This window comes from Neomonachus schauinslandi, chromosome 10 (assembly GCF_002201575.2).
Source record: "Neomonachus schauinslandi chromosome 10, ASM220157v2, whole genome shotgun sequence".
Taxonomy (NCBI): Eukaryota; Metazoa; Chordata; class Mammalia; order Carnivora; family Phocidae; genus Neomonachus; species Neomonachus schauinslandi.
In genome coordinates this window covers 112870790-112896018 of record NC_058412.1, presented here as the reverse complement: position 1 = coordinate 112896018, position 25229 = coordinate 112870790, and the positions used below count along the sequence as shown (strand labels likewise).

Here is a 25229-nt window from a genome sequence, read left to right as displayed (position 1 = left end):
CTATATGGTATTCCACTGGAGCAAAACATCACATTTGTGATTCTCTTGAGGTTGGAGACCTGAGTTGTTCTATTCTCTCACTATTGCCCACAGAAACAATGTCGTCGTGTCTCCTGGTGTGCGCAGGCCAGCATTTACGTGGGGTGAACACCCACAGGTGGATTTGGCAGGGGATCTAGGTTTCATGATTCTTCAACTCCACTAGGTTTGCCAAGTTGTGTTCCAACGCCTTTGAGGCCTGCCCTCACCACCCAGCTTGTCCCCGAGAGTCCAGCGTGCAGCCATGATGAATACTGAGGGCAATGTCTTTGCAGCCACCTCACTTGGGAAAGGCACATTTATGGGTCGGAGGGCTCAGGCCATTTCTCCCCACCATCTGTTTTATGGAAAAGGAAAAGTTGTATTTATTGAAATTGGATCACATCCCAGAGTCAGCTCACCACTCATCAAGGGTCCAGGTACCTGCCCTGTATCCTTGTCCTCAGATTCTGACCTTGAATTTCTCCTCTGGATGCTCAGATACTTGGTTTCATTCATTCATTCCTTCATTAATTCAGCAAAGGATCATCAAGTGGCTATTTAATACCAGTGACTGCAGGTCCCAGGAGATAAAATGACCCCTAACATTTGCAGAGGGCTTAGTAAGTGTCAAGCAGAGCAGTTCACGCTGGATCCTCACACATCCCTCTGAAGTACTGTAAGGAGCCCCATTTACCCATCAGGACACTGAAGCTAGAGGTAATCCACTCAAGATCCTACAAGCAGTAATGTCTGGGCTTCAACCCCAGGCTGAGTCCAGAGTGAGTGCTGATAAGCCATATTGTGCCAGAGACAGCCACAGCCTCTTCTGTCACAAGGATGGTGGCCCTTGGGGAAGGCTAACACTTAACAAGGTGTCACAGGGCATGCACAAAGATGTCTGATAGAGAGCCCAGGGACGTAGGAAGGCCTCCTTGAAGAGGGAATACCTAAACTGAGGGGAGGAGGTGTGCAGAAGCTGACAAAGGAAAGAGGAAGAGAAGAGAATCCCAGGCAGGATGGCAAGAGACAAGAGGGCAAAGAAGCTGAGGACCTAAAAGACGGGATTGGGTCTCAGAAGGTGCCCTTGGAGCAGGAGCCTGAAGAAAGTGGGGGAACACCTTGCCCACCAGTAAAGGAAAAGGGAATCGCCGCCGCTGGCAAGGCTCTGAAGCAAATGCGCGCCTGGCAGCAAGAAGGGAGTGTGCCTGGGGCAGAGGAACTTAGTGGGAAGCCTAGAAGATGAGATGGACGGCCTGGCGTATTTCACACCGGTCTTGTAGGCCGGGAGATTTTGTCTGCTACGCGGTGTGAGACCGGGAGGCACGTTCGTGTTGGGAGCGGAGGAGGGACCTGTTGTTCCAGGTCTATTTTTTTCCCCTAGAATGTGAGGGCAGGGACTTTGTTTTGCTCTTTACCTGTCCCCATCCGTGGAAGAGCACCAGGCCCTTTGATCGCATTCAGTAAATATGTGAACAAGGAAGTGAATGAACGAATAAATAAATGAATCAAATGAAGGAACGAATCAATGAAGAACTGTGGATCTGACTCCTTCAGAGATTCTTCATCCTACAGGTGCGGGGATGATTTGCCCCGCCTCTCCTCCTCCGCCCGGCTTCCACCCCCGCCCTTAGGCTGGCGGTCCGCGCCGCGGCCGCCAGAGGGCGCGGAGCAGGGAGCGTTCCCCGCACGGAGGGCTTTGCGTGAGGCACCGCATGGGGCGGGGCCTGCGGGCGGGCGCCGCTCGGCTGGGCCGGGTCGACCAGCGGGCGGAACGCGGCTGCGGAGCTGAGGCTGTGCGGCGTCGGCCGGAGCGGTTCAGGCGGCGCACAGGGCGAAGATGGCGGCGGAGCGACAGGACGCGGTGAGGGAGTTCGTGGCGGTGACTGGGGCCGAGGAGGACCGGGCCCGCTTCTTCCTCGAGTCGGCCGGCTGGGACCTGCAGGTAGCGGCGCGAAGCCGGCTGCGTCGGGCCGGCCAGGGGCTGCGGGAGGCGGGCGTCTGGCGCATTAAGCCCGCGGTGGCCGAAGCGCACAGTCATCCCGCCGGGCTGCGGCCCGACCCAGGCCTCAGAGTTCTGAGGCCGCTTGCCACGCGTCGCCAGCTCGGTTGGGCGTGGGGAAACGCGGGCCAGCCCCGGCCCGGCCCTGCTCTGCCGGGCCTCGGTTTCCCCCTCCCCCTCGCCCGCTGGTGGGGTCAGCGAGACTTTGGGCACTGCCGCGACCCGCGTGGAGAGGGGAGCCTGGGGGCGTGGCGGCCGCGCCGAGGCTCGGCTAGAGCCGGGCCGGCGGGAATGACTCGGTCCGGGGTGGAGCTGCGCCGGCGACGAGGTGATCGTTTATTTCCCTTTACGCCGCTCCTGCCGCAGGTGGTGGGAGCAGCCCGGCCCAGGAGTTGGCCCACGCCCCCTCCTACCCAGTTCCTGGGAGAGTATCTCCAGGGTGGTGGCGTAACCTTGGAGCCTATTCGTCTTTCCTAGTTAAGTCATCTGTAAAATGGGAGTCTCGTGGAATTTATCGTCTAGTGTACTGGCACATATTACGTATTTATTAAATAGTTGTTAATTAAGGCATTAAGATGAGCTACACGAGGGAGGATTTTTGTAAATTGTTGAATCCCCCGTACCTAGAACTGCTCCTGGCTCAAATGGGCACTCAGTAATTAATTGTAGAAAGAATTGCGTAAATGGTCTTGGTTAGCCTGCGTCTTGGGTGGATGACGAAGATTAGTAGTTCTTGATTCCCTGCCATGAGCCAGGTGCTGTTCTAACTGCTTTACGTGTCTTAAATTACTTAATCTTTGCATTTTGCAGCTGAGGTTTAGGGAGGTTAGGTAACTTGCTCAAGGCATCACTAGTTACCAAGTGGAAAAGATAGCTTTAGAACTCAGTTCTGTCTGATTCCAGAGCCCAGGCTCTGAACCACCAAGTGCCAGGCACTTTACAGGTGATGATTTGTTTAATCCTAGCAACACTGAGGTGGAGAAGACTTAGCTCTGCTGTATAGGTGAGCAGTTGGAAGGTCAGAAGGCAAGTGATATATGTCAGATCCCACAGCCATTAAATAGTGAGGTTGGGATTTGAACTGGGTCTGCTGACTCCACCATTTAAATTGCTTCCGCAGAGTAAAAGAGGTATAGCATCACGCCTGTACACACAAACACTGTGAAGCCCCTGTGCAGGGCAGAAATACAAAATGCAGCCACGGCCTGGAAAACCTAGAAGCTCACAATGTTACACAGGTGCCAGGTTATCAGTCCCAGTCTCCTCACACTACAGGTAGGGAAACTGAGGCTCGTGCTTGAAACATGACTTGCCTGGCAGGGCCAGGACTTGAATGTAGGCCCCCCTCAATACCAGTTCAGTGTGTGTCCTATGACAGCACACTGCCTCCAGGGGACTGGTTATATCCCATGAAGGCACACTCCTAACAGGCTGATTACGTCCCACACAGGCTCACTGCCTACTATAAAGCTGGTGATTTTGAGGACAGGAACCATATCTTTTTCATCTCCGTAGACCTCAGTGCTCTTTCTTATTTCTTTGTACAAAGTATGTGGTTAGTAAATACCTAACCGTTAAGTCAGTGAGAGAAACAACCAAACACAAATGGCCAAAAGACTCCCGTACACCTTCTGGATATAGAGAGCTAAGGCATGACTGTGCAGGAATGTTGATGGGTCCTCTCATTCATTGTGTGGGGTTGGTGGGACAAGTGTCTACATTGCATAGATGATGAAACTGGGCCTTAGTGAGAAAGTAAACATAGCAATCTGGACCAGTCTCTCTTTTGCTGACTTCTGGCTGTCACATAAAAGCTGAGAGTAAGGGCCTGAGCAGACTGCCTGGGATGGGACCTGGCTCTACTCCTTACCAACTGCTTAACTTTGGGCAATATTCTTAATTTCTCAGTGTTTCTGTATCAACTATAGAATGAGACGACAGTACACCAATTACATATGGTTCTTTGAGGATTAAATGAGTTAACACATGTAGAGTTATGCTCAGAACAACGTGGCACATAAATAAATGCTCAATAAATGTACACTGCTTTTACTGGAGCACGTTTCCTAGTAAAATGAGAATGAGGAGTGACTCCATCCCAGCCTTCCTTCTTGCCTTCTATTCACCTTAGTGGGTGGAATTTGTTTCAGGTGATATGAAGAGAAACAGTTGGTCTGCTTGCTATCTTTTCATCTCATTTTCTGTGGTCCCCAGATAGAGACCCACCTTATAAGTGTGGGCCATATCTTTGTGATTTTGCTTTTTTGCACTCAAAGGAAATATGTGTTAGATGAAGGCCTGGTTAAGAATCCCAAGTTACTGCCTCTCTGTTTCAGATCGCCCTAGCGAGCTTTTATGAGGATGGAGGGGACGAAGACATTGTGACCATTTCGCAGGCAACCCCCAGTTCAGTGTCCAGAGGCACAGCCCCCAGGTAAGGGCCAACTTCAATTATTGCTACTTGGGTGCGCTTCCAACAGTGATGAAGAGCAATTTCCTGACTTAATGGAGGATTCAGGCCTGGAGATACGGACCAGTGGGTTGGAGTAAGAAAGTTAGATTAATTGGTGGATACTAGTTCCTCGCATGACATGTTCCTTTCCTGTAGAGAGAGGCACAACACACTCAGGTGGAGACTCTTACCTGAGTGTGGTTTATGGCCCAGTCCTGGGGGAAACCACAGAACGTACTTTTAAGTTGTTTGAGGGTCTTTTATTTATGAATGTGAGGAGTCATCTCTTCATCTCTGGAAGTTTTTAAGTAGAAACCAAACGACTTCCTTTCTGGGGGCTGTAGATGTAAAAGATTAGACTAGATGATTTTAGAAAGGCTCTTTTGATATTTTAGGATGCCCATTACCCTATTTAGAAGTCTAAGAGAAAATAAACCTGTGTAACCCACTCCTTCCCAGATTGATTAGGTGAAACAGAGTTAACCTTTATGATCCCATTTGCATCCCCTGTCCCAGCCACTTAACTCCAAGGTTCCCATGGCAGATCACTACTGTGATCTGCAGAGCGAGACAGTGCTGGTCCTCCAGGAGACAAGCAGGGCCTCTTCCTACAAAGGTGTCTGAACTACAACTCCCCTCTCTGCTCTAGCCTGATTTGTTTCTACTCTCTGGTATATGTTTTCACCAGAAAAATTTGTTTGGTTTTTAAATCAACCCCAAAATACAGATAGAATGTTTCTTTGCCAGTGGAGTGGTAAATTGTGTTTCTCTCTAAGGGCATCCAAGCTTTAAATTACATTTCCTCCCTTTGAAGAAGGAGCTCTAATCCCAGATTTTGTTCCTCCTCAACTTCTTTCCCTATCTCCCATGTCCAGAGGTATGGGTGATGGCTCATCTGGATGTTACTATCTGGAACATGGTTGTTAGGGAGACGGCTGATTTCCTGGGTGTGAGTCTTTCACGGGTACCCCAGGTTACTGTTCGGATGTTGGCGTGTCGGACACACAGGGGGAGAAGTTGAAATGTAGCCTCTGGTATCAGTCACATGTTCGTACCTCTCTCCTCTAGTAGCCTTAAAGTCATATCAAGGCAGTGGTTTATTGGAGCAGAAGCCTACAAGCCCAACTCCCTACATTCAGATCCCAACTCTGCTACTTGGGAGCTTTGTGACCTTGACAGTTTACTGAACATCTCAGTGCCTCGGTTTTCCTCGCCTGTCAAATGGACATGGTAGCAGTGCCTACCACGTGGAAGATTAAATGAGTTTTTAACTTACGAAGCATGTAGAACACAGTACATGTTAGCTGTTGTCCTTTTATTATCATCATCATCAGCATTGGTTTTCATCATCCCCATTCTTTTTCTATGTGTCCCCTTTCTCTTTCCACAAAGATAAAAAATAGATCTATTAAGTAAAAGAATCAAAGAAACAGAGTTTAATGTTAGGACCAAGGGGGACTGAACACATGTGCAGGCCTAAAGGCCTTGCTTTGTTGCTTTGGGTAAGCCTCAAACATGGTACTCAGTTGGGTGAAGCCAAGACAAACGGAGAGGGAGGACACAGTCTGTTATGTCATTGTCCTTGTCTGGAAGGACTGGAGAAGCCACGCTTGGACTAGCACCTCTGAGGAGTTGTGTGTGAGACCTGCCTCTGCCCCCACCCCGAGGGACCAGACTGTTGCAGGACACTTAGCCTGCTGCTGGCTCGCCCCGCCCTTGCCGTTCTCTCCTCGACTACTCTCATGTCCTCGCTGTTGCTGTGGGGCAGCACTCCGTTAGTGTGGTCCTCCTTTGATTCTAGAATCTGGAATGGATGTGAGAAGGTTTATAAATGACCTGAAGTTACAGGCAGAATTTTGTGTGTATGTTTTATCTTTTCTGGCGAGAAAATCCATAGCTTCTAACAGATTTTCCAAGATCTTTGGGACATAAAAACGGTAACCATTGCTATAAGATAGTCTAAACTCCTCAGTAATAACAGCTGTCATTTATTGAGCACTTGCCAGGTGCCAGGCCCTAGGTTAAGCCTTTACATGTACATCTCTTTAGTCCTCACTACAACCCTATGTATGGGTACTATTACTCTACCCATTTTACAGATGAAGATCCTGAAGCTGGGTGTCTTCCCAAGATGCACAGTTAGTAAAACAGGGATTTAAATGCAGATCTGTTTCTGTTTCCAGTGTTCAACGCTCAGCCAGAATGATGTACTGCCTCCCTTCATGGACATTCAGGGTCCTCCAGAGCTGGCCCTGAACCTACCATCCTAGTCTTACCCCCCTTTCTTTGTTTCTTGAATCTTTATTCCAACCAAACTGATTTCATTGGTATCTCAATTTTGCCTCATTTTTGCTCTCCTGCTTTTGTTTGAGCCTTCACCTAACTGGACATACCTGCTCTCTTTCCTGTCCAGCTCCCATGGGTCCTTCCAAGTTTAGCTCTGTCCCTACCTTCTCTTTTGAGTGCATTATCCCCAACCTGTAGGCAGCATGCCATGGTCTTGTTACTCAGAAATGCAGTCACCTATAATTCATTCGCTTCTTGACCCATATCCAGGTACTTCTTGGTGACATCTCTTGTGGGTCGTCTTGAACTCTTCTCCTGATCTTTAACTTCGCTTTTTCTCTCTCAGGAAATTTTAAGTTCCTGGAAGTGGGATGGCTAAGATTTCAGGAGCAGCCACCATCTGTCTAGCTCTGCCAGGTAGTCTTAACCTATGTTGTTATGCCTCAACAACTTTGGAAGTAGGTGAGGTGCTGGGTCTTAGAAAGATTGAGTAACTCACAGCTGCTGTTACGGCAGATTCAGGTCCAAGTCTGTGTATATACAGAGCTGCTTCTGCCACATACTACCTCCTTGTCCAGTGCCTCCCACCCCTGTACCTAGCACAGGGTAGAGCAAGAGGTAGCGGTGAGTTTCTTCCTTTTTTTCTTTCATCCAACTTAACTATACTTTCTTAGGATGCCAGGGACTGCCATTTTCTGATTCTCTAAAACTATACTATCCAGTGTAGGAGCCTATAGCCTCATGTGGCTGTTTACATTAGTTAAAATTAAATAAAACATTCAGTTATCCATACTGGATCACATTTCACATACTCAGTAGTCACATGTGACTTTGACTTCCGTACTGGACAGCATAGGTACAACATTTCCATCACTATGAGAAATGGATCTGACAAAGGACTTTTGTGTACTCAGGGTGCCAGGGTACCTGGGAGATAGAGCTTTGATGCTGAAAAATTGAAATTTCTGAGACATTCTGCCATTTTGTGGAGGACAAAGGACAAAGTGTTTTCAAATTGATGGTGTCCCCTGGACGTCCATGCCTAAGGTAACTCTCAGAACACTACCCCAGAGCAGCTCTCAGCTCTAAGCGTGTGTCAGAATTACTTGGAGAGTTTCTCAAATGCAGGGTGCTGGGCACTCCTCCCAAAGTTTCTGACTCTGGAGCTCTGAGGCAGGCCTGGGGACTGGCATTTCTCACAGTGTCATAGGTACTGCTGATGCTCTCGGTCTAAGGACCAGCACTTTGAGAACCACTGCTTGAGAGGAGCACTTGCAATGTGCTGCACCAGGCTCAGTGCCCCGACAGCTCACAGAAAGCCCGAGGGGTTGGTGCTGTGATTGGCCCTGTTGGCACATGAGAACACGAAGACTTCGAGAACTTCATTAGCACGCCCCAGATCCCCAGGTGGGCTCACTTGGGATTAGAACCAGGTATATGGACACCAGAGTCTGTCAGATAGTGTCAGAGTCTGGATGTGAGAACTTTCGGAGAAAGAATCAAACCTGCTGCCAGAGTAAGTGGTTTGCTCAAGCATGTGTACATGTGGTATTTGAAGGTGTTTAACAACAGAGAGAGGGCTTTTTTCCCATGGATGCTAGCCTGAACATCTGTGGAAAACCCCCTGGGAAGATTAATGAGTGAAATTAGCCTTTCAGGGCCATAGTGCACATCTGTCACTTGGATCCTTTTGAACTATGTCATATAGAGCATCCAGGAATGCCCAGGAGGTTGCTCTCAGCTAACTCAAGCAGGGGATGCATTTGCTACATTAATTGGTCTTTGTTCTCTCCTTTCTAGTTGATGGCACTTCAAAGCCTGTTCTGTCCTCTGATTGTCTCCTTGATATAAATTTTCAAGATTGAACTGGAGCTTTCTCCCTAGAAAATAACTCCTTGAGGCTTCTCAGTCTAGCCTCAGTAAACCTGTGTTATCCCCCACCACCACCATTTTATAAAGAACTTACCTGTTGCCCTAAGAAATACAGAAAATGTTTTTATAAAATGTGTCTCATGATTCCTAAGTTCCTTGAGGACACTCTAAACTAGAAAAAAAGTGACAGTGTAAAACAAAGTCAGAGGAGGAAGGTGACTCTTCTCACACCCATTTTTATTGTGCCCTCTCCAGCCCCACAGACAGCTCTGCTTTTTTCCTAAACACCAATAAAGACTTTCTCTTGACTAACCTGCAGCAGAAGCGGAGGCGTCCTGAGCCACATACTCATTTCCTTTTCACTTCTTGATAGCTTGTCCTTCCTAGAATGTGGTACTTTGAATATGTGCATATACCACTTCCCTGCAGTGCCTCCCTACCCCCACCAGCCTCCTGCCCTCTATCCACCTGACTGATGGTCCAAAGATGACTGATGGTCCATTCATTCTTTGGCACACAGTCCAAATGTTGCATTTTCCAAGGAAACCTTTCTTGGTATTCCCCCATCCCCACCCCACGAGGGACAGGACATTCTGTACCCATGTGTCCCATGTGCTTCCCTCTGCCATAGCCCATACCACACAGTATATAACAGATGGTTTCCTGGCTCAGGGGCCGTGAGCCTATAAGCAACTCAAGAATAAGAACTGTGTCTGATCATCTTTATAGACCTAGTATCCAGTTCAGTATTTAAAATTAAATGATGAGGGGTGCCTGACTGGCTCAGTCAATGGAGCATGTGACTCTTGCTCTCGGGGTTGTAGGTTCGAGCCCCACGTTGGGTGTGGAAATTATTTAAAAATAATAAAAATCTGTTAAAAAAAGTAATAAGAATTAAATGTTGAAAACAGCTATCCAATTGTAAGTTTTTAAAGTAGTACATACCCCATATCTCCATACACCCCATACTGTTCCCTCTTCTCCGTCTAAGAGAGCTGAAATTGGACTCCATATTATTTCACAATAGTCCTTCCTAATTTGTTTGCAGTCCTGCGTTACCGTGAAGAAAAATGCCACATTATTTTGATAGAAAGGCTAATCCTCTTTCACGTAGATCCCACCAAAAAAAGAAAAAAATCTAACCCCTATGTCCTCAACTCCTTAGCAGCTGATAATGGGGGTTACTTTTGTTTAACTCTCCCCAATATCATTTTGCTCCTTTCTGTGTCTCCAGCGATAATAGGGTGACATCCTTCAGAGACCTCATTCATGACCAAGATGAGGAGGAAGAGGAAGAAGAGGGCCAGAGGTGAGTCTTTGTTGGTGGGGCATACAGTCCACAGGAAAGTCCATGATAATGTATAAACCATCTAGAAGGACCTAGAAGGATAACGTGCTCGGTTATCATTAGCCATTACTACTGTGGGTTAGTCTGGGTGGTTATATTCTAGAAACAGTCTCCCACTCCCTGTAGCTTAGAAGTCATCCCTTTTCTCTGTTACTATTTTTTTCTTTTGGGGTATTCTGGGTTTTTCTTTTTTTAATTATTAAAAGAATATGTATTTGTTAAGGAGTGTTAGGGGAAGGGAACCAATAAGAAGGAAAAGAAAGTTATTCATAATACCTGGTCACCCAGTGGTCACCAGGTATCAATATTTTGGGTGTTTATTTTTCCAGGTTTTTCTTTTTAATTAAAAAGACAATATATTACATAATAAACAGAATAGAAAGCTTATCAGTGCGTATTCCCCCAATATACACACATACACATACTGTTTGTCTGTTTGTTTTTAACCGCTAGGAATACTGTAATAAAAATAGTGTCCATTGTGGAAGATATAGAATAGTATACTGAAAAAATGTAACACTCATGCACCCCTTGGTAACTAGAGTTAATGTTTTGGCATATTTTTATTCAGTCTTTGCTCTGTATATAAATGTACTTTGTTTGGTATTATATTTTACATGGTGACAGTCAAGATAATTTTGTTTCTTGTTTTTATTGGATTAATGCTATTTCTTCAGTACTTCTCCATGCCATTAAGATTCATTAGTGTTTTCAGCAACTATAATAATAATTCATCATATGGATTGTCCAATATTTAGGTTTTTGACAGTTTTTTTACTATCGTAAATATCAGTGCTGTGACCATCTCTGTATATTAATCTTTGGCTACATTTCAGATTATCTTCTTACGGTAGTTTGTAGAAATGAAAGTGCAGGTGAAGGGAATGAATATTCTTAAGCACTTGATCACAGGCTCTTAGTTCACAAGCCAAGGCTTTGAGATTCCATAATAAAGACCTTTCAGTCCACTGAGCAGAACTTCATCTGCAGCCTCATTTCATGGGTTTTAGTTCCCCATGGGCCCTGCCTCGGTCTGTGAGACGTTTTTAACGATCATTATAGTAACTCTTAGGGAAATATAATTATCTCATCATGGTCACTCTTTGGGAAGTGGGCTGAGAAATTACATGTGTTCTATTCTCTGTTTTCATCCATATAGTGACCTTTACACTGCCTCACAGCCTTCTTTTTAGATACATTCAAGGTTCAGAGTTTTACACTCCTTGAGTGAAAGGCAATGCCATCAAGTATGTGAATGCCCAACTTCTAAATGGCCGCTGCCTCCTTTTCCTGTCCTGTCACATCCTCCAGGTGATGACCTTCCTTTATTTCACATCCTGATTACATCCTCAGCCCCTCAGCATTTCAGACCTGATGACATTGGTGCTGTTGTCCTTGTCTAGGTCTGTGGCTTGCCTTGCATTCAGTGGAATGTCGGGAAATAGAAGGTTGAGACTAATTTTATAGGTTCTCAACTCTCCCCACTGAGAGACATGCCATTGACCTAGCAGTGAATAGGAGCGACAAGCAGGTGGCTAGCCAGGCTACATGAGTACTGGTTTTCAGAACCAGGTTAAAAACTGCTAACTTAATCTCAAGCCATACGTGGCCCATTGCAGAGCCTGGTGTGGGTATCTTGGGGCTTGTATGTGGCTTTCCCTGACCTTCTTCAGTACCATCTTCTCATTGCCCCCAGTGGATATCACCAGAATAGCAAGGTGAGGTGAAGCTTGAGTGAGCTCTCTGTGCTTTATCACACCACCTTACATGCGTGCATTACTCTGTGCTTGTTCTTTTGCATACATCCGCTGATTTGAACCTCATGGCCCTGACTTAAGGAGCAGGTAGGTAGGGCATGTGGTCCTTCCCTCCCATTTCAAAGATAAGAAAAATGAGATACAGGGCACTGCACCAGTTTGCCCAGGGTCACTCAGCGGCAGAGCCAACACTGGAGCCTAGCTGCTTGTACTAACCACGCCACTGCCACTATTAACCTAGAGCTGCTAGTTGCAGCTGCTTCTGACCGTGACCATAGTTGCCATCTCCGAGAAGGGTGCTGGCCAGCGGATGGATAATTCCCAGTTGGGACTCTTTCTGGAGCTGGCATGTTGTCATGCATGCCTGGAATGCCCTTCCCTGGTTTCGTCACATGATAAACATATCCTCATCCTCAAGACTCAGCCCAGAAGATCCTCCCCAGCTCAGTGCTCCAGAGCACCCCTTACTGACCTCCATTGCTGTTCACACTGCATTATGCCTGCCTGCCTACTTACCTGTTTCCCCAGGTAGACAGTAAATTCCTTAAAGATGGGCATTGCGTCCTTTACCTCAGTGTTCCTAGCACCTAGCCCAGAGCCTGGCACATGCTGTATTCATGTTTTCCGAGTGCGTTTAGTGTAAGACACATGTTTTCTGTACAGGTTTTATGCCGGGGGCTCAGAGAGAAGTGGACAGCAGATTGTCGGCCCTCCCAGGAAGAAAAGTCCCAACGAGCTGGTGGATGATCTCTTTAAAGGTGCCAAGGAACATGGAGCTGTAGCTGTGGAGCGAGTGACCAAGAGCCCTGGAGAAGCCAGTAAACCGAGAGTAAGCGTAGGGGGTTGTTGTCTGTGGCCACCGGACTCTGGTTTTTGGGGGCTGGGGGGAGCCCTTTCTCACCCTAGTAGTGACTGAATTTGTTTTGTCTTTCATTGCTCACTTGTTCTTATAGGTGCAAGAGCAATGCGGTTTGTTTCACCTTTTAACATGAAATCAAGATTTGAGGCAGTTTTCAAATATAGGCCTGTGGGTTGGAACAGGTCCTATACACATGTTGTATTTGGCCAACTTTATTTACTCAGTGTTTTACTTTATTTTGTTTTAATTAAATTAGTAGCCACCTGTGTTACATAAATGCTAGATTTCTGTCATTTTTGGGAAAGTCAAAGTCTTTGGCATTACCTTGCCCTCAGATTCCTGCATGACCATAATTAACCAGAGCTTAGTAGCAGCTCTTCCCTTTAGCCAAGCAGTGCCCTCTGCCTGCTCCCCCTCCCCCCCCCAGTTCTCACCAGTCCAGGTCACTTCATTCATCTCCCATACTGCCTGGCCCTGTGGCTCTGAGTTCAGTACCAGAGCAAGTGCACCTAGTAGGTAACAGGCTTGAGGTATGTCATTGTATGTGAGTGACCCACCACCATTGCCTGTCTCCTCAGTGTTTATGAACTTGTGTTTTATAGCCGTTTGCAGGGGGTGGCTATCGCCTTGGGGCAGCACCGGAAGAAGAGTCTGCCTACGTGGCAGGAGAAAGGAGGCGGCATTCCGGCCAGGATGTGAGTGTGCGTCTCCATTCTTTGGGAAGCTCATAGACTGTTCTGCCGTTTTTCAGAGGCGATTGGTCACATGTTACGTGTGCACCAGCAGCCTCTGAGAGGGAAGAGGCCACCTTACTGTGGTCCTTGGATGGAGAGGATTTACTTGACTGGGCGGGGTACTCGTAAGAAGGGCTGAGCAGAGGAGACGGACAAATGAAGGCGTTGTCTGAGCATTCCACGAAGCTTGTGCAGAGGGATCATGATTCTGGGGTTTTCTGGTGCTGCGGACATGGTTAAAGAACTTAGTCTTCAGTCCATCCAAGGAGGCCTAAAACACAACTTTGAAAAAATTTTCCTTACTATTGTTCAGTCCTTTTTTCTCTGTATAGGGTCACCTCACCAATAAGTGTCTCATACTATATCGATAATTGTGAGGTTTGTGAATTTAATATTACGTCATAAACCAATGTTTGGCCTTGTGACCATTAGTTTCTATTATGTATTTGTTTTTAATCATTTTGGGTTTTATTCCAAAATAAAGTCGAACAAGAAGAAAATAAAAACTATGCACCTGAGGCAGCAGCTGCTAATATGTTGGTTTGTAGCCTCAACCCTTTCCTGTGAACATGTATGGGGAGTTCACAGAGATTGTAGATAGCATTTGTAATGACTGCAAAATAGTCCCATGAGTAAATTTGCCATGGCAGCTTAGTTGAGCACGAGCTACATGCCAAGCACACTGGCAACCCTACAGATAAGCCACAGCTTTGACTTGGTCACTTGCTCAGAGCCACTTAGCCTGGTGAGTGCAAAATTGAGATGTAGACCCAGGTCTGCTTAAATCAAAGTCCATGCTCCTAACCTGTTGCCGTATCATCTTATTTAAATTAATACTTGGTGGTTGATAGATTTCTTCGTGCGTGCGTGTGTGTGGTGTGTCTGTCTGTGTTTTGATAATGACACAAGAAAATAGTAAGAACCTGCTAATTTACAGGGTCACATTGGTGTGCTTGCCAGTTTCCTGACAATGTATGGACTGCTACCTCCTATTGTCACAGGTTCATGTAGTGTTGAAGCTCTGGAAGAGTGGGTTCAGCCTGGACAATGGTGAACTCAGAAGCTACCAAGACCCATCCAATGCCCAGTTTCTGGAGTCGATTCGCAGAGGGTGAGCAGAGAAGCCTTCCTCTGGGTTCCATGTCAGTGAGTAGAATGGCAGATGGAAAAGAAGAGGCTGATTGAAATGTTTATTATTTAAGAAGTTTTAAAAAAAAAATTAAGATTATGTACTTATTTTAGAGCGGGAGAGTACAGGCGGTGGGGCAGAGGGACAGGGAGAATCTCAAGCAGACTCTGTACTGAGCACGAAGCCTGACGCAGGGCTCCATCCCATGATCCTTAGATATGACTCAAGCCAAAACCAAGACTTGGATGCTTAACTGGCTCTGCCACCCAGGCACACTGCCCCCCCACCCCCATTTTTTAAAAATTTTATTTATTTATTTTGAGAGAGCGCACGTGTACGCATACGTGAGCATGGGGAGAGGCAGAGGGAGAGAGACTCTCAAGCAGGTTCACGCCCAGTGCAGAGCCCGACACAGGATTCAGTCTCAGGACCCTGAGATCATGATCTGAGCCAAAATCAAGAGTTGGATACTCAACTGACTGAGCCACCCAGGCGCCCCAAGAAGTAAAAAATTTTAAGCAGATTTAACACCGTTGAAATACAGATTCACAGATCTAAAACCTTGTGTGTCTGTTTTTCCCTTCTGGGCCTGGGACAGAACCAAGTGACCAACTAAGATAGAGGTCTCAACTGTGACTTTGAGCAGGCGAGAGACAAGTGGGAGGCAGACAGTAGCCACTAAAGTAGCCGCTTCCTATGGAGGCCCAGCGATTTTCACATTTGGAACTGGGACGTTTCTCCTCCCTTTGCCCCCATCACTGCCATTCCCGTGCTGCTCTGTGTGGACCCCAGCGTTGTCTTTTCTTCTGCAGGGAGGTGCCAGCCGAGCTACGGAGGTTAGCTCACGGTGGGCAGGTGAATTTGGACATGGAAGACCATCGGGATGAGGATTTTGTGAAACCCAAGGGAGCCTTCAAAGCCTTCACTGGAGAGGGTCAGAAACTGGGCAGGTAAGGGCAGCACGGGCGGAAGCGGGACATGCTGGTACTTCTACCAGACCCGCAGACCCTGTATCTCACTCACTTGACATGTAGCTCGTCACTGTTACAGAGTACTGCATATTTCATTTGTATGGGAGGAAGAGTGTGGAGAACGTGGACTTTGGTGTTAAGAGACCTGAGTTTAAAATTTCTTCTTCACTTTCTAGCCATATGACCTTTGAGTGCTAAAATGTGACTGATAAAATGAGTGCTTCCCTCCTTAGTCACTGTGAGGAGCACAGAGTGCTGCCCCACAGTAAGCAGTTAGTCAGTGTGAGCAGGAAGGGTCATACGTTGCTGCTTAGATTCCGTAATCTAGCATGTTCATGGCAGTAGTCTCCTTCATGGCTTATGGCTGAAACAGACACATTTTCCTGGGTCACCTGAAATGGGGGTTTGGAGGGATGAGAAATCCTGGACTCTGTCACCCAACCCAGCCTCACAGCAGCTTTGTTCAGGATCCAGGGAAGCTCAGGGACATTATTGCCCTGTGCAGGCTGATGCTCCACCATTATGGTGGCGCTTATCTCTCCTCTTTTGGCCCTGCCTGACACTCATTGTCACTTCCTGTGACTTTTTCTGCCTGTGTCCTCTGCCGCTGCCTCCATCTTGCGTTCAGACCCCTGGTACGATCTGATTGGTCGAAGTCACTCTTGCCTTTGATAGGCAGAGTTCTCCCACCAGACCTTGGCCAACCCATACTCAGGCTGCCTTCTCTCAGAGGCCCACTCATCTCTGTCCATGGGGTCACTTGGTCAGTATTCTTTAGGGAGAACTGTGCACAGAAGAGGCACTCAGGGAATCATGACCCTCCCTGCTGGTACAATCATTTTCCAGAAGGAACACTGAGATTGTTGGACTCTAAGGGTCATGCTTGGGTGCATGACTGGTATGTGGTGGAACCAGGATTGGAACCCAGGCCTTCTGACTGGCATTTCTTCCCACACCTGCACAGCAAGCACCCTCTCTGACCTAGATCTGGCAGCTCTTGAGGTAGGCACTGCCCATGCTCACCTCACCACCATCTGCAGGGATCAGAGTGTGGTCTGCCAGCAGCTGTGCCCTTTGAGCTTCAGCCGGGCCCTCCTGGAATCCCTGACCTCCCTGTTGGCCATTCATGCCTTATCAGGAGCAAAATAATAGCTCGGGACATTAGAGACCAATAGACTGATTTCCCAGGACCCAAATAGTAAGTCTAGCCTGCTCTCATTTCGTCTGCTGCATTGGGCCTGCAGGTTAGTCCCAAGACAGCTGTCCTCAGAGTGGTCCTCTCTGCGGCTGTGGAGGATGAATCCAACAAGTTGAGACAAATCTTGTTAATCAGGTGCTTGACGAGCTTGATTTTGCTGGCTAAATATTCTTTGCCAGTGCCACTTTCATTTTATTTCAGCTTGGCTTTCTATGAAAAATGAACAAAAGACATGTTTTATATAGCTAAATGAGATTTTATAAGTTAAGTAAGGTTTTAGCTTTTCAGTCTAAACCAGATGGGCAGCGTTTTCTAGTTTTTCCCATAAATTTTGCAACATTTTCCATTGTCATCTTGTCAACTAAAATGATCAAGAGCCAAAAGTTTAAGAAAATGTTCTCAGGTTTGCCTCAAAAATCAGTCAGTCCTGGGTTTTTTTCCTCCAATTATCTGAATGAATAAACTGTTACCAGTTCAAAAATTTGAGAAAATTCTTAGGGTTGTATTAAACTTTGTTGTTTTAGGTTTTACATCTGTTTGGATGGGAACTAATCTGAAGGTCCAGAAAGACTGCATTTATTTGATTATGAGTAGCAAACACCAAGAACGCCCTGGGGGGTGTGGGTTTGCTGCTACCTGGATTGAGTTTCGGCTGCTCACCATGCTTTCTGCAGTGGTCATTTTGTAAAGAGATGGCAAGGTGTCAGCACTTAACAGTTGTGACAACAAAGCACCTTAGTGCCCAGTTAATTCCCGACTACAAAGGAAATGAGCAATTGGGTGATTCAGGCTCTTGCTCTGGGTGAGGCTCTGTTGCCCTGTGAGTTGGATGATATTTGCAGTAAGATAGTAAAGAAACTTTTGGATGTCTGATCTGACCATTCCTGTTCCTGGGTGAAGTGCCTTCACTGCCTCAGATGACTCAGCCGCTCCTTGCGAGGAATGGCTCAAGTGTTAGCTCTCCGGAAACACCAGACCCAAGGCTGAGTTCCCTTAACCAATGCATGTGGCTATCATGCACAACTAGAGCAATTTGGACCTACTACTTTTTGAGTGTCTTGCTACAAATAAGAACCATAAAATCTGGCATAGAGGTTCCTCCTACTCCAGTCCTCACCCTCCTTGAGGGCTGTGTAGGTTGGGAGTACCCCTTAGGTGACCTTCCAGTTGCAGCCCATGGCTAGGCAGTAACCTCTCCAGCTGATTTGGGTCCAGAATAGAGATAATATAAGTGGGGCAAGACCTTGAGGAATGATAGTAATCAGCTTTTAGAGTGTTTTTCTGCTGTTAGCGAAGCACTGGAGTAAGCATTTCATATGTGTTATCACCTTTAATCCTGTTTCAATCCCTAGTCTACAAATAAAGACTCTGAGCCTTGAAGAGGTCAGGTCGCACCCAAGGTCACACTGCTGGTCATTACAGAGATAGGTTCCCTCCAGTCTCTGCTCTTACCTGCCATGTTGCATTGCATCTGGGATGTTCTTACATAGCCACATAGGCATTTGTTTGTGTTCCTAGTATATGCTGGATACGGTGCATTATTTTTAGCTGTTATCTCAACCAGAAATTTCATTTAATTCCCATTTTATCGAGAGCAAACTGTGTCTTGGGGGCAGTGTTTCGTAAGGCCAGGTCTAGGTCTGCCTGACTCCAAGGCTTGGCGGGAGAGTATGTCAGGTGTTAGAGCACAGGACAAGAGCCAGGCAGCTTGGATTGTGTCCTGGCTTCACCTCAAACCAACACTGAGATCTTGGGTACATTGCTTAATCCTACTGTGCCTCAGTTTCCTCACCTATAAAGTAGAAATGATGAATTCCTACCTCACACGCCGTTGAGGATTAAATGAACCACTGCGCGTGAAATACTCAGCCTGGGGCCCAGCTTGGTGATGGCCGGTCCTGTGCTGTTTCTCCAGCCATCACACTGACTCTCCTTCAGAGGAATGGCTGCCATGTAGTGGACTGCCTGCACTAAGGGGTATAGAGGTGGGATAGGGGTAGTATTCCCCTTTTACAGAAAAGGAAATTGAGAAGCCCAGATGTTCACTAACTAGCTGAGGGTCACCCAGCTCATGAGTGAAGGGTATATCAGATTCTCTGGGAGCAGGGGACAAGTTTGAGAAAGGATTTTTGTTCTTAAAGTAAACCATAGACTGTGAAGTTTGACAAAGTCCTGGCTGGTAGGAACACACAGAATGTAGAGGGAGAAAGCTTGTTCGTCACGTAAGTTCTTAAAAATTGAGAAACTGCCCTACAACACGCACTGCTGTTTTCTCATCCATAAAATGGAGACCATACCCATCTCAAAGGACGGTTGTGAGGAGTCACGAGGCTGTGGCTATCAAACCCCCCCAGACAGTGCGTGAGCAAAATGAACGCCATTCCCGTGTCCCTGCCTTCCCCACCCTTGCCCAAAGGGATACTCTGGGCTCTCTTGGAATAGCTTGTCTCTCATTGTAGGCCTGACCGAAGATGTGAGAGTTCCCTTTCTGGCAGGCAGTAGCTTCACTGAGTACCTGTTCCGTCCTTGGAAATGTTACATAAAACAGTTGAAGAACAGGCCACCTACAGTCTTAATTAGACGGTTGACCTAACGCCCATGAAACTCCTGAGCAAAACAGTCAGTCTTAGGCATTTACAGGGGTAACGTTGGACTTCCCACTGTTCCTGAGCATCTCTTGAAGTCTGTGGTGTTGTGATTTCTCTGTGTGCCCTGGCCCACGTTAGAGTCCCACGAGGGACAGGTCACCTACAGTCTAATTAGACAGTTGACCTAACGCCCATGAAACTCCTGAGCAAAACAGAGTCAGTCTTAGGCATTTACAGGCGTGACGGTGGACTTCCCACTGTTCCTGAGCATCTCTTAGAGTCTGCGGTATTGTGATTTCTCTGTGTGCCCTGGCCCACGTGCTGGGAGGCTGATGCGTAGAAGCAGCTCCTCTCACGGCTGGTAAGTGTGGCCAGGCTTCTCTCCTGAACTCTACTTGGTGATTCTCTGAGTCCTCATTTTCACATTTACAGAACAGAATAAGCTAGTTGTGTGTTCTGGGGCAGTGTTTCACATGCACACTGTGTGCAGGAGGATTAACAAGTGTCCCATGAAAAAAGGATGTGGTGGTTAAATAAGTTTGCCTTAACTGCACAGTCTCTCAAGACGTTTAATATGCAAGTGGCTTCTGATGCTTCCAGTTTGTTATGTGGCATTTCCACAACCTTCCTGGGTTGTGGAGGGACTAGGGTCCCAGAGAACAGACTTGGGAAAGCACTTTCTGTTGGATCTGCTACAGGTACCGTTTTTAGCTTGTAAAGATCCAGGGGGAAGGGAGAGGTTTAAGAACTGATGTAATTAGAGGCTTGGGGAAGCAAACAAGCTGGCATCTCATGGCCTTTTCTCTGCATGGGTCTGGGCTCAGGTGTCTGCTAAGAGAAAGGCTGGGAGTGAGATGCATGGGCGTTTACAGGAGAGGAATGAAACCTCCCAACAGTTGTGGAGAATTGGGAGTTTTTGTTTTTGTTTTAAGATTTTATTTGAGAGCGAGCGTGTGCACTAGCAGGGAGGGACAAAGGGAGAGGGACAAGAAGACTCCACGCTGAGCACAGAGCCCCATGTGGGGCTCAATCCCAGAACCCTGAGATCATGACCAGAGCAGAAATCAGGAGTAGGACACTGAACTGACTGAGCCAGCCAAGGCACCCCGAGAATTGGGGGTTCATTTTGTATATGTCAGTGCTGTATGTAGCTCTCTCCTTTATCTCTCATAGAAACTGAGTAAGGCACATAGCCTTAACCCTTGTTCAAGATCCTCGTTACTACTCTTGTTGAAACTAAGGTCGTTTGAGTAACTTGCCCAGCACCGCAGAGCTAGTGGGTGAATTTAGACCCCGGTCCATCTGATCTAAGATCTGAGCTCTAAACAGTGCAGCAGACACCATGTCCTGTTCCTACCATGTAAATGATCCCTACGGTGCGGGGTACTTGGTTGGCCTGTGGGAAATCTCTGCCCCCTTCTGATAGTTGACACAGGAGAATAAATGTGCACAAAGTACGGCTGCACTAGGGAGTGCAGGCCTGAAGATTCTGTGACAGGAAAAGAGTCTGGACTGGTCCCTGCGTCCCGGCAGTCACCTGCCAGGCTGTGTCGGGCCCTCCTCGGCTGCAGACTTGGACTGCCCTCTCTCGTTGAGGCTAAAACTCAGCCTGGTCTGGTCCCGCTGCAGGCTGTCATGCATACTGCTTTCCTCCCTTTCAGCCTTCGTTCAGGTGAGGACACCCAGGAAGAAGGGGGTGAGTCACTTGCCCCAGGTGGCTCAGGAGTGAGGAAGCTAGCAGCAGCTCAGGGCCTGAGCGTGTTCTGCTGGGTCCATAGGTAGGTGCCACAAGGGCAGGGCTTGTCTCGGTCGCTCCCTGTGGCAGCAACGGCACACGTGGTCCCGGACACAGCGAGTGCTCAGGCTGACTCCGAGGCGGGACTGCCCTCCTGCAGGGCCCTTGTTCCTCTGTGCGGCCTGACGTGCTCTCTCTCCTCAGCACGGCCCCCCAGGTGTTGAATACCAGCTCTCCAGCGCAGCAGGCGGAAAACGAAGCCAAAGCCAGCTCTTCCGTCTCCATCGACGAGTCCCAGCCCACCACAAACATCCAGATTCGGCTCGCCGATGGCGGGAGGCTGGTGCAGAAGTTCAACCACAGCCACAGGTGCCTTGCGCCGTCTGGCCTCGCTTATTCTGGGAGGGCCCCCTAAACACCAGCAGGCACGCCATGCTGTCCCCGAAGGAGGCAGTGGGAGGGGAAGGTCTGCAGGTCTGAAGCCTTTGGTTCTAGTCCCTGCCCTTGCATTAAGTGTGGCCAGTAACTGCTCGCTTCCCTGCTCTGGGTCTCGTTTCTCACCTGTAAAATTAGGGGATTGGAATTCTCAGGGTCTTTTTAGCACCCCCAGTATTTGTTCACAGGAAATTTCATGGTAAAGCCCAGGTGCAGCAGAATAAAATCTGAACTGCCGTGCTTGATGGAGGGGGAGGGGGGCACAGTGCCGGCATCCCCTCCAACTGGCTTCCTCCACCCAGCACCCTCCAGGGAGTCTTTGAAAACCACTGGGCTGGGAAAGTCTCTTCTAGATCTGCCCTTTGAGAATACTAGAATACCTGCTCTACTGTTTCAGATCATCTGGGCTGGATCAAAGCTAACTGTGCCAATCCCATTTTAAAGATGGGGAAACTGAGGCACGGAGAGATTGAAGAGATTAGCAGGGGAGGACTGTTACTGGTATTATAGGTATTTGGCAACTCCTTTTTCTAGAATAGCAGTATCTAAATTTCATCAGTCACAGGCCAACTAAACTGGAAGCACATGTGGGGCCTAGGGAATGGCTTGACAGTCCTTGAGTGCTGACAGGGGTGTCATACGGGCTAAGTTGTGAAACGAGTGTGATTAGGATTACAGGAGATGGGTCAGGCAGGGGTGCCTCTAGGAGGAGGGACCCCAGAGTGGGCAGAAAGCCCAGCATGATGAAAATCTAGGAGGAGGAAGATAGAGAACAATGGGAAGGAGGGTGGTGTCAAAGTAGGTAGGGCTTGGGATCACAGTAAGGCGGTTGGTGTTTATCCCAAGAGACGGCGAGCAGCCGTGAAGGTTTTTAGGCAAGGGAGTGACAAGATCTGATGTGCTTCCAAATGAGTGTTTTGGCTGCCCTGTGGAGAAGGATGGCCAGGGGTCGTGGACAGCAGAGAAGGGCCCTGCTCACCCACCTCCCCACTCACCCCCACTCCACCAGGATCAGCGACATCCGACTCTTCATCGTGGACGCCCGGCCGGCCATGGCTGCCACCAGCTTTGTCCTCATGACTACCTTCCCGAACAAAGAGCTGGCTGACGAGAGTCAGACCCTGAAGGAAGCCAACCTGCTCAACGCCGTCATCGTGCAGCGATTAACATAACCGCCCGCCTGGCCGGCAGCCTCATCTCCCTCCTGCGTCTCCCATGGCCAGCTGCCCCATGGGGACCACCCCTCCCGCCCCCTCCTGCATACCCAGCAGTCCAGGGCCACGTCTCCTCCGTAGCTCTGGGTTCTTAGATCTTGGTTGGACATTTGTTTTCTCCTTAGTTGCATTTCCTGGGTTTTTGTGACGATCAATGGACTTTAAAGAAAAAAATAAAAATAACCAAAAAAATTGAAGGACTATCACCAGCATGTTGTACGGAACCTCTCCCACTGAAGCCGGCTTTGATTGCTTTAAAATCACATTAATTTCCAGGGTGTGTGGGGAGGAGCCTCCCTTCCATCATCTCTGCTTAAAACTTGCTTGTGGCCCACAACACCCATCCACTAGTGTCCACCCACCATCCCTGAGATGACTAGTGGAGGGTTTCCCCCTTTGTTGGGAAGGGAGTCAGGCACTTGAAGAAAGAGGCTTTGTAGCCACCTCCTCCCACAAGAACAAACCTCTTGACTGGATCAGATGGCAGCAGCAGGAGTGCCTGAAGTGTGAGGTCAGATCTAGATGCACACGAGCCCTTCAAGTGAAAGTGAATACTTCCCTGTGCTCCTTTCACTCAAACTCTGGGAAATTCGAGCTCCCTGGGCCTGGGCCAGTTGGGGTTCTGATGACACCCGCCTGCCCCAGCCCTTTCCTCCCTCATCTGGGCTACTTGCGCCCTGATCTTCTCAGCTGCTCTGCCATTGCCTTATTTACTCCACGTGCAGAGATCTGTACCTGGGAGACAGACAGGGTGTCTCCTCATTGGGAAGCAGCTCCTGCCAGCCCAAATTAGGGCAGAGTAGGGCATCTTGGCCGAGAAGAGAAACGGAATTGAGGTGTCCCTGAGCTGTCCACTCACGGTGTGGGGCAAATCAAATGGTGAAGAGGAGGTGGGTTCCCTGAGCCACAAGCCGCTTCCACTGTGTGAGCGTTTGCAAGAGGCTCCTGCTGAGTCCGTTTTGAGGGCGAGTGCGGTGTCCACGGCTCTAGTGCGCAGGTCCTGTGCGCAGTTCTCTGCCCTGCTGCCTTCCGACTGGCAGCAGCCCCTGCAGGAGCTCCCCCTGATAGAGGCCTCCCCCCAGAAGTGTGCTTCCTGTGCGAGTTTGGCAGAGGAGGATCACAGGGCTCTTGGATGGAAGTCCTTCCACCACCCTATCAGCTGAACCACAGACTGCAAATCAGCACTGACTCAGAGTCTCCTGGTTTTGAATCATAATAATGTGCCTCAGCCCTCTTCCCAGGCACTCCTCACCACACACTTTCTCTTTCCTGCTTCACCCGTGTGGCGAGACAAGAATATTGCTTCCCCCAGAGCTAGGGAAGGGCTTGGGCTTTCACCCGGTACCCATCCCGAGAAAGGGATGTGGCTTGGGGTGTCTGATCCCCCAACTGGCGGGGGCCTGCCGGGGCAGGGTCCACGGCGTGTCGGGCAGGCAGAGGTGACCATGGAAACTAAATGCGGGTCTGGAAAAACTTTGTAAATTATTGTCACCTTGACCATTAAAAACCAGAATGAGGACAACAGAGTTTTGTACTTTTTAATGGGTTGTTCTGAAGGACTGTAATAACAGTAGTTACTACAGTGCAAAACTTAAAGCCCAGGTCACAGCTGGTAAGTGGCAAGGTACTGTCTGTCTGCTTCCAAGGCTCGTGCCCTTCACCGCTGTGCCCTGTATCTGTATACACCCCAGCCCCCGGCCCTGTATGCGTACACTCTGCTTACGTTAATTCTGCTTACGTTAATTAGTACACACCCAGAGAGATCATAAAAACACCACTTAGAACCTGCATCATCTGGAAGAATTTACGAAGGGCTCTTCGCGTTCCCACCTAGCCCGGGGAGGTGGGTGAGGCCCTGATCTAACTGTTGTAGCCACTGCAGTTCAGACGGACTGGATGTCTAGCCCAAGGTCAGAGGGATTGCCAGCCACCAAGCCAGAGATCACACTGGTCTGGATCCAGGCCAGGCCAGGATGTTTTTAGCCCTAGCTTTCTGTTCTGGGTGGCTCAGATGAAAGGTCCATCACAGGTTTTTAAAAAAATTACAACCACTGCTTCTGGGGCTTCTGAATTCAGGACAGTTGTTCTCAACTAGACATTCCATTCATCTGGGGCGAGGATTTTGACTCATCCCCAAAATTGGTTGGTTGGTAAGGGAATCTCCTGGCATTGCATGGGCCAAGGATATATTGCAAAACATGGGACCTGTCCTGATGGAACGATATTTAAAATGAAGCGCTGAGTGAAAAACACAAGTTAACTGTGATGATGATGCCTCACCAAGTTCAGTTTAAACTGTTCTCTACCGTGCAGCATGTGTATTGTTTTAGTTTGGTCTTGCAAACTCCACCATGCCAAACCCTGTAGGTACAGTTTGGGATACATCTGGTCACTTCCTCAGGAGGTGACCACGGGAGGAAGCAAGCATGTGGGGCGGAAGCCGGGCATAGCTCTATGGCTTTGGATGGCATTGCCAAAGTGCCCTCCAGGGCAACAGCGCCCCTTTCCATGCCCACCAGGAGCCCCTTAAAGCTGACTTGGAGCTCACTGGGGAAAGCAGCTGGTGCAGAAAGGTGGGTTTACTGCTTTGCACCCTCTGCCCTAGCCACCAGCATGTTCAGAGGGGACTGC

General features: G+C 48.3%; 1 protein-coding gene across 4 annotated transcripts; it reads left to right on the top strand.

The window, feature by feature from the left end:
- The first annotated feature begins 1824 nt into the window (after positions 1–1824).
- On the top strand, positions 1825–24115 carry NSFL1C (NSFL1 cofactor). Of its 4 annotated transcripts, XM_044918479.1 has the most exons (10): positions 1827–1963; positions 4357–4454; positions 9865–9939; positions 11817–11822; positions 12399–12564; positions 13197–13289; positions 14330–14439; positions 15270–15407; positions 21154–21318; positions 22394–24115. In XM_044918479.1, the coding sequence occupies exons 1-10, from the start codon at positions 1859–1861 to the stop codon at positions 22554–22556; spliced, it is 1119 nt and encodes a 372-aa protein (XP_044774414.1). In that variant the 5' UTR covers positions 1827–1858; the 3' UTR covers positions 22557–24115. The 4 variants fall into 4 exon arrangements, with proteins under 4 accessions (XP_021544571.1, XP_044774414.1, XP_044774415.1 ...); XM_021688896.1 differs by lacking the exon at positions 11817–11822 and having other exon boundaries at positions 1825–1963; XM_044918480.1 differs by lacking the exons at positions 11817–11822; positions 13197–13289.
- Positions 24116–25229: the final 1114 nt, after the last annotated feature.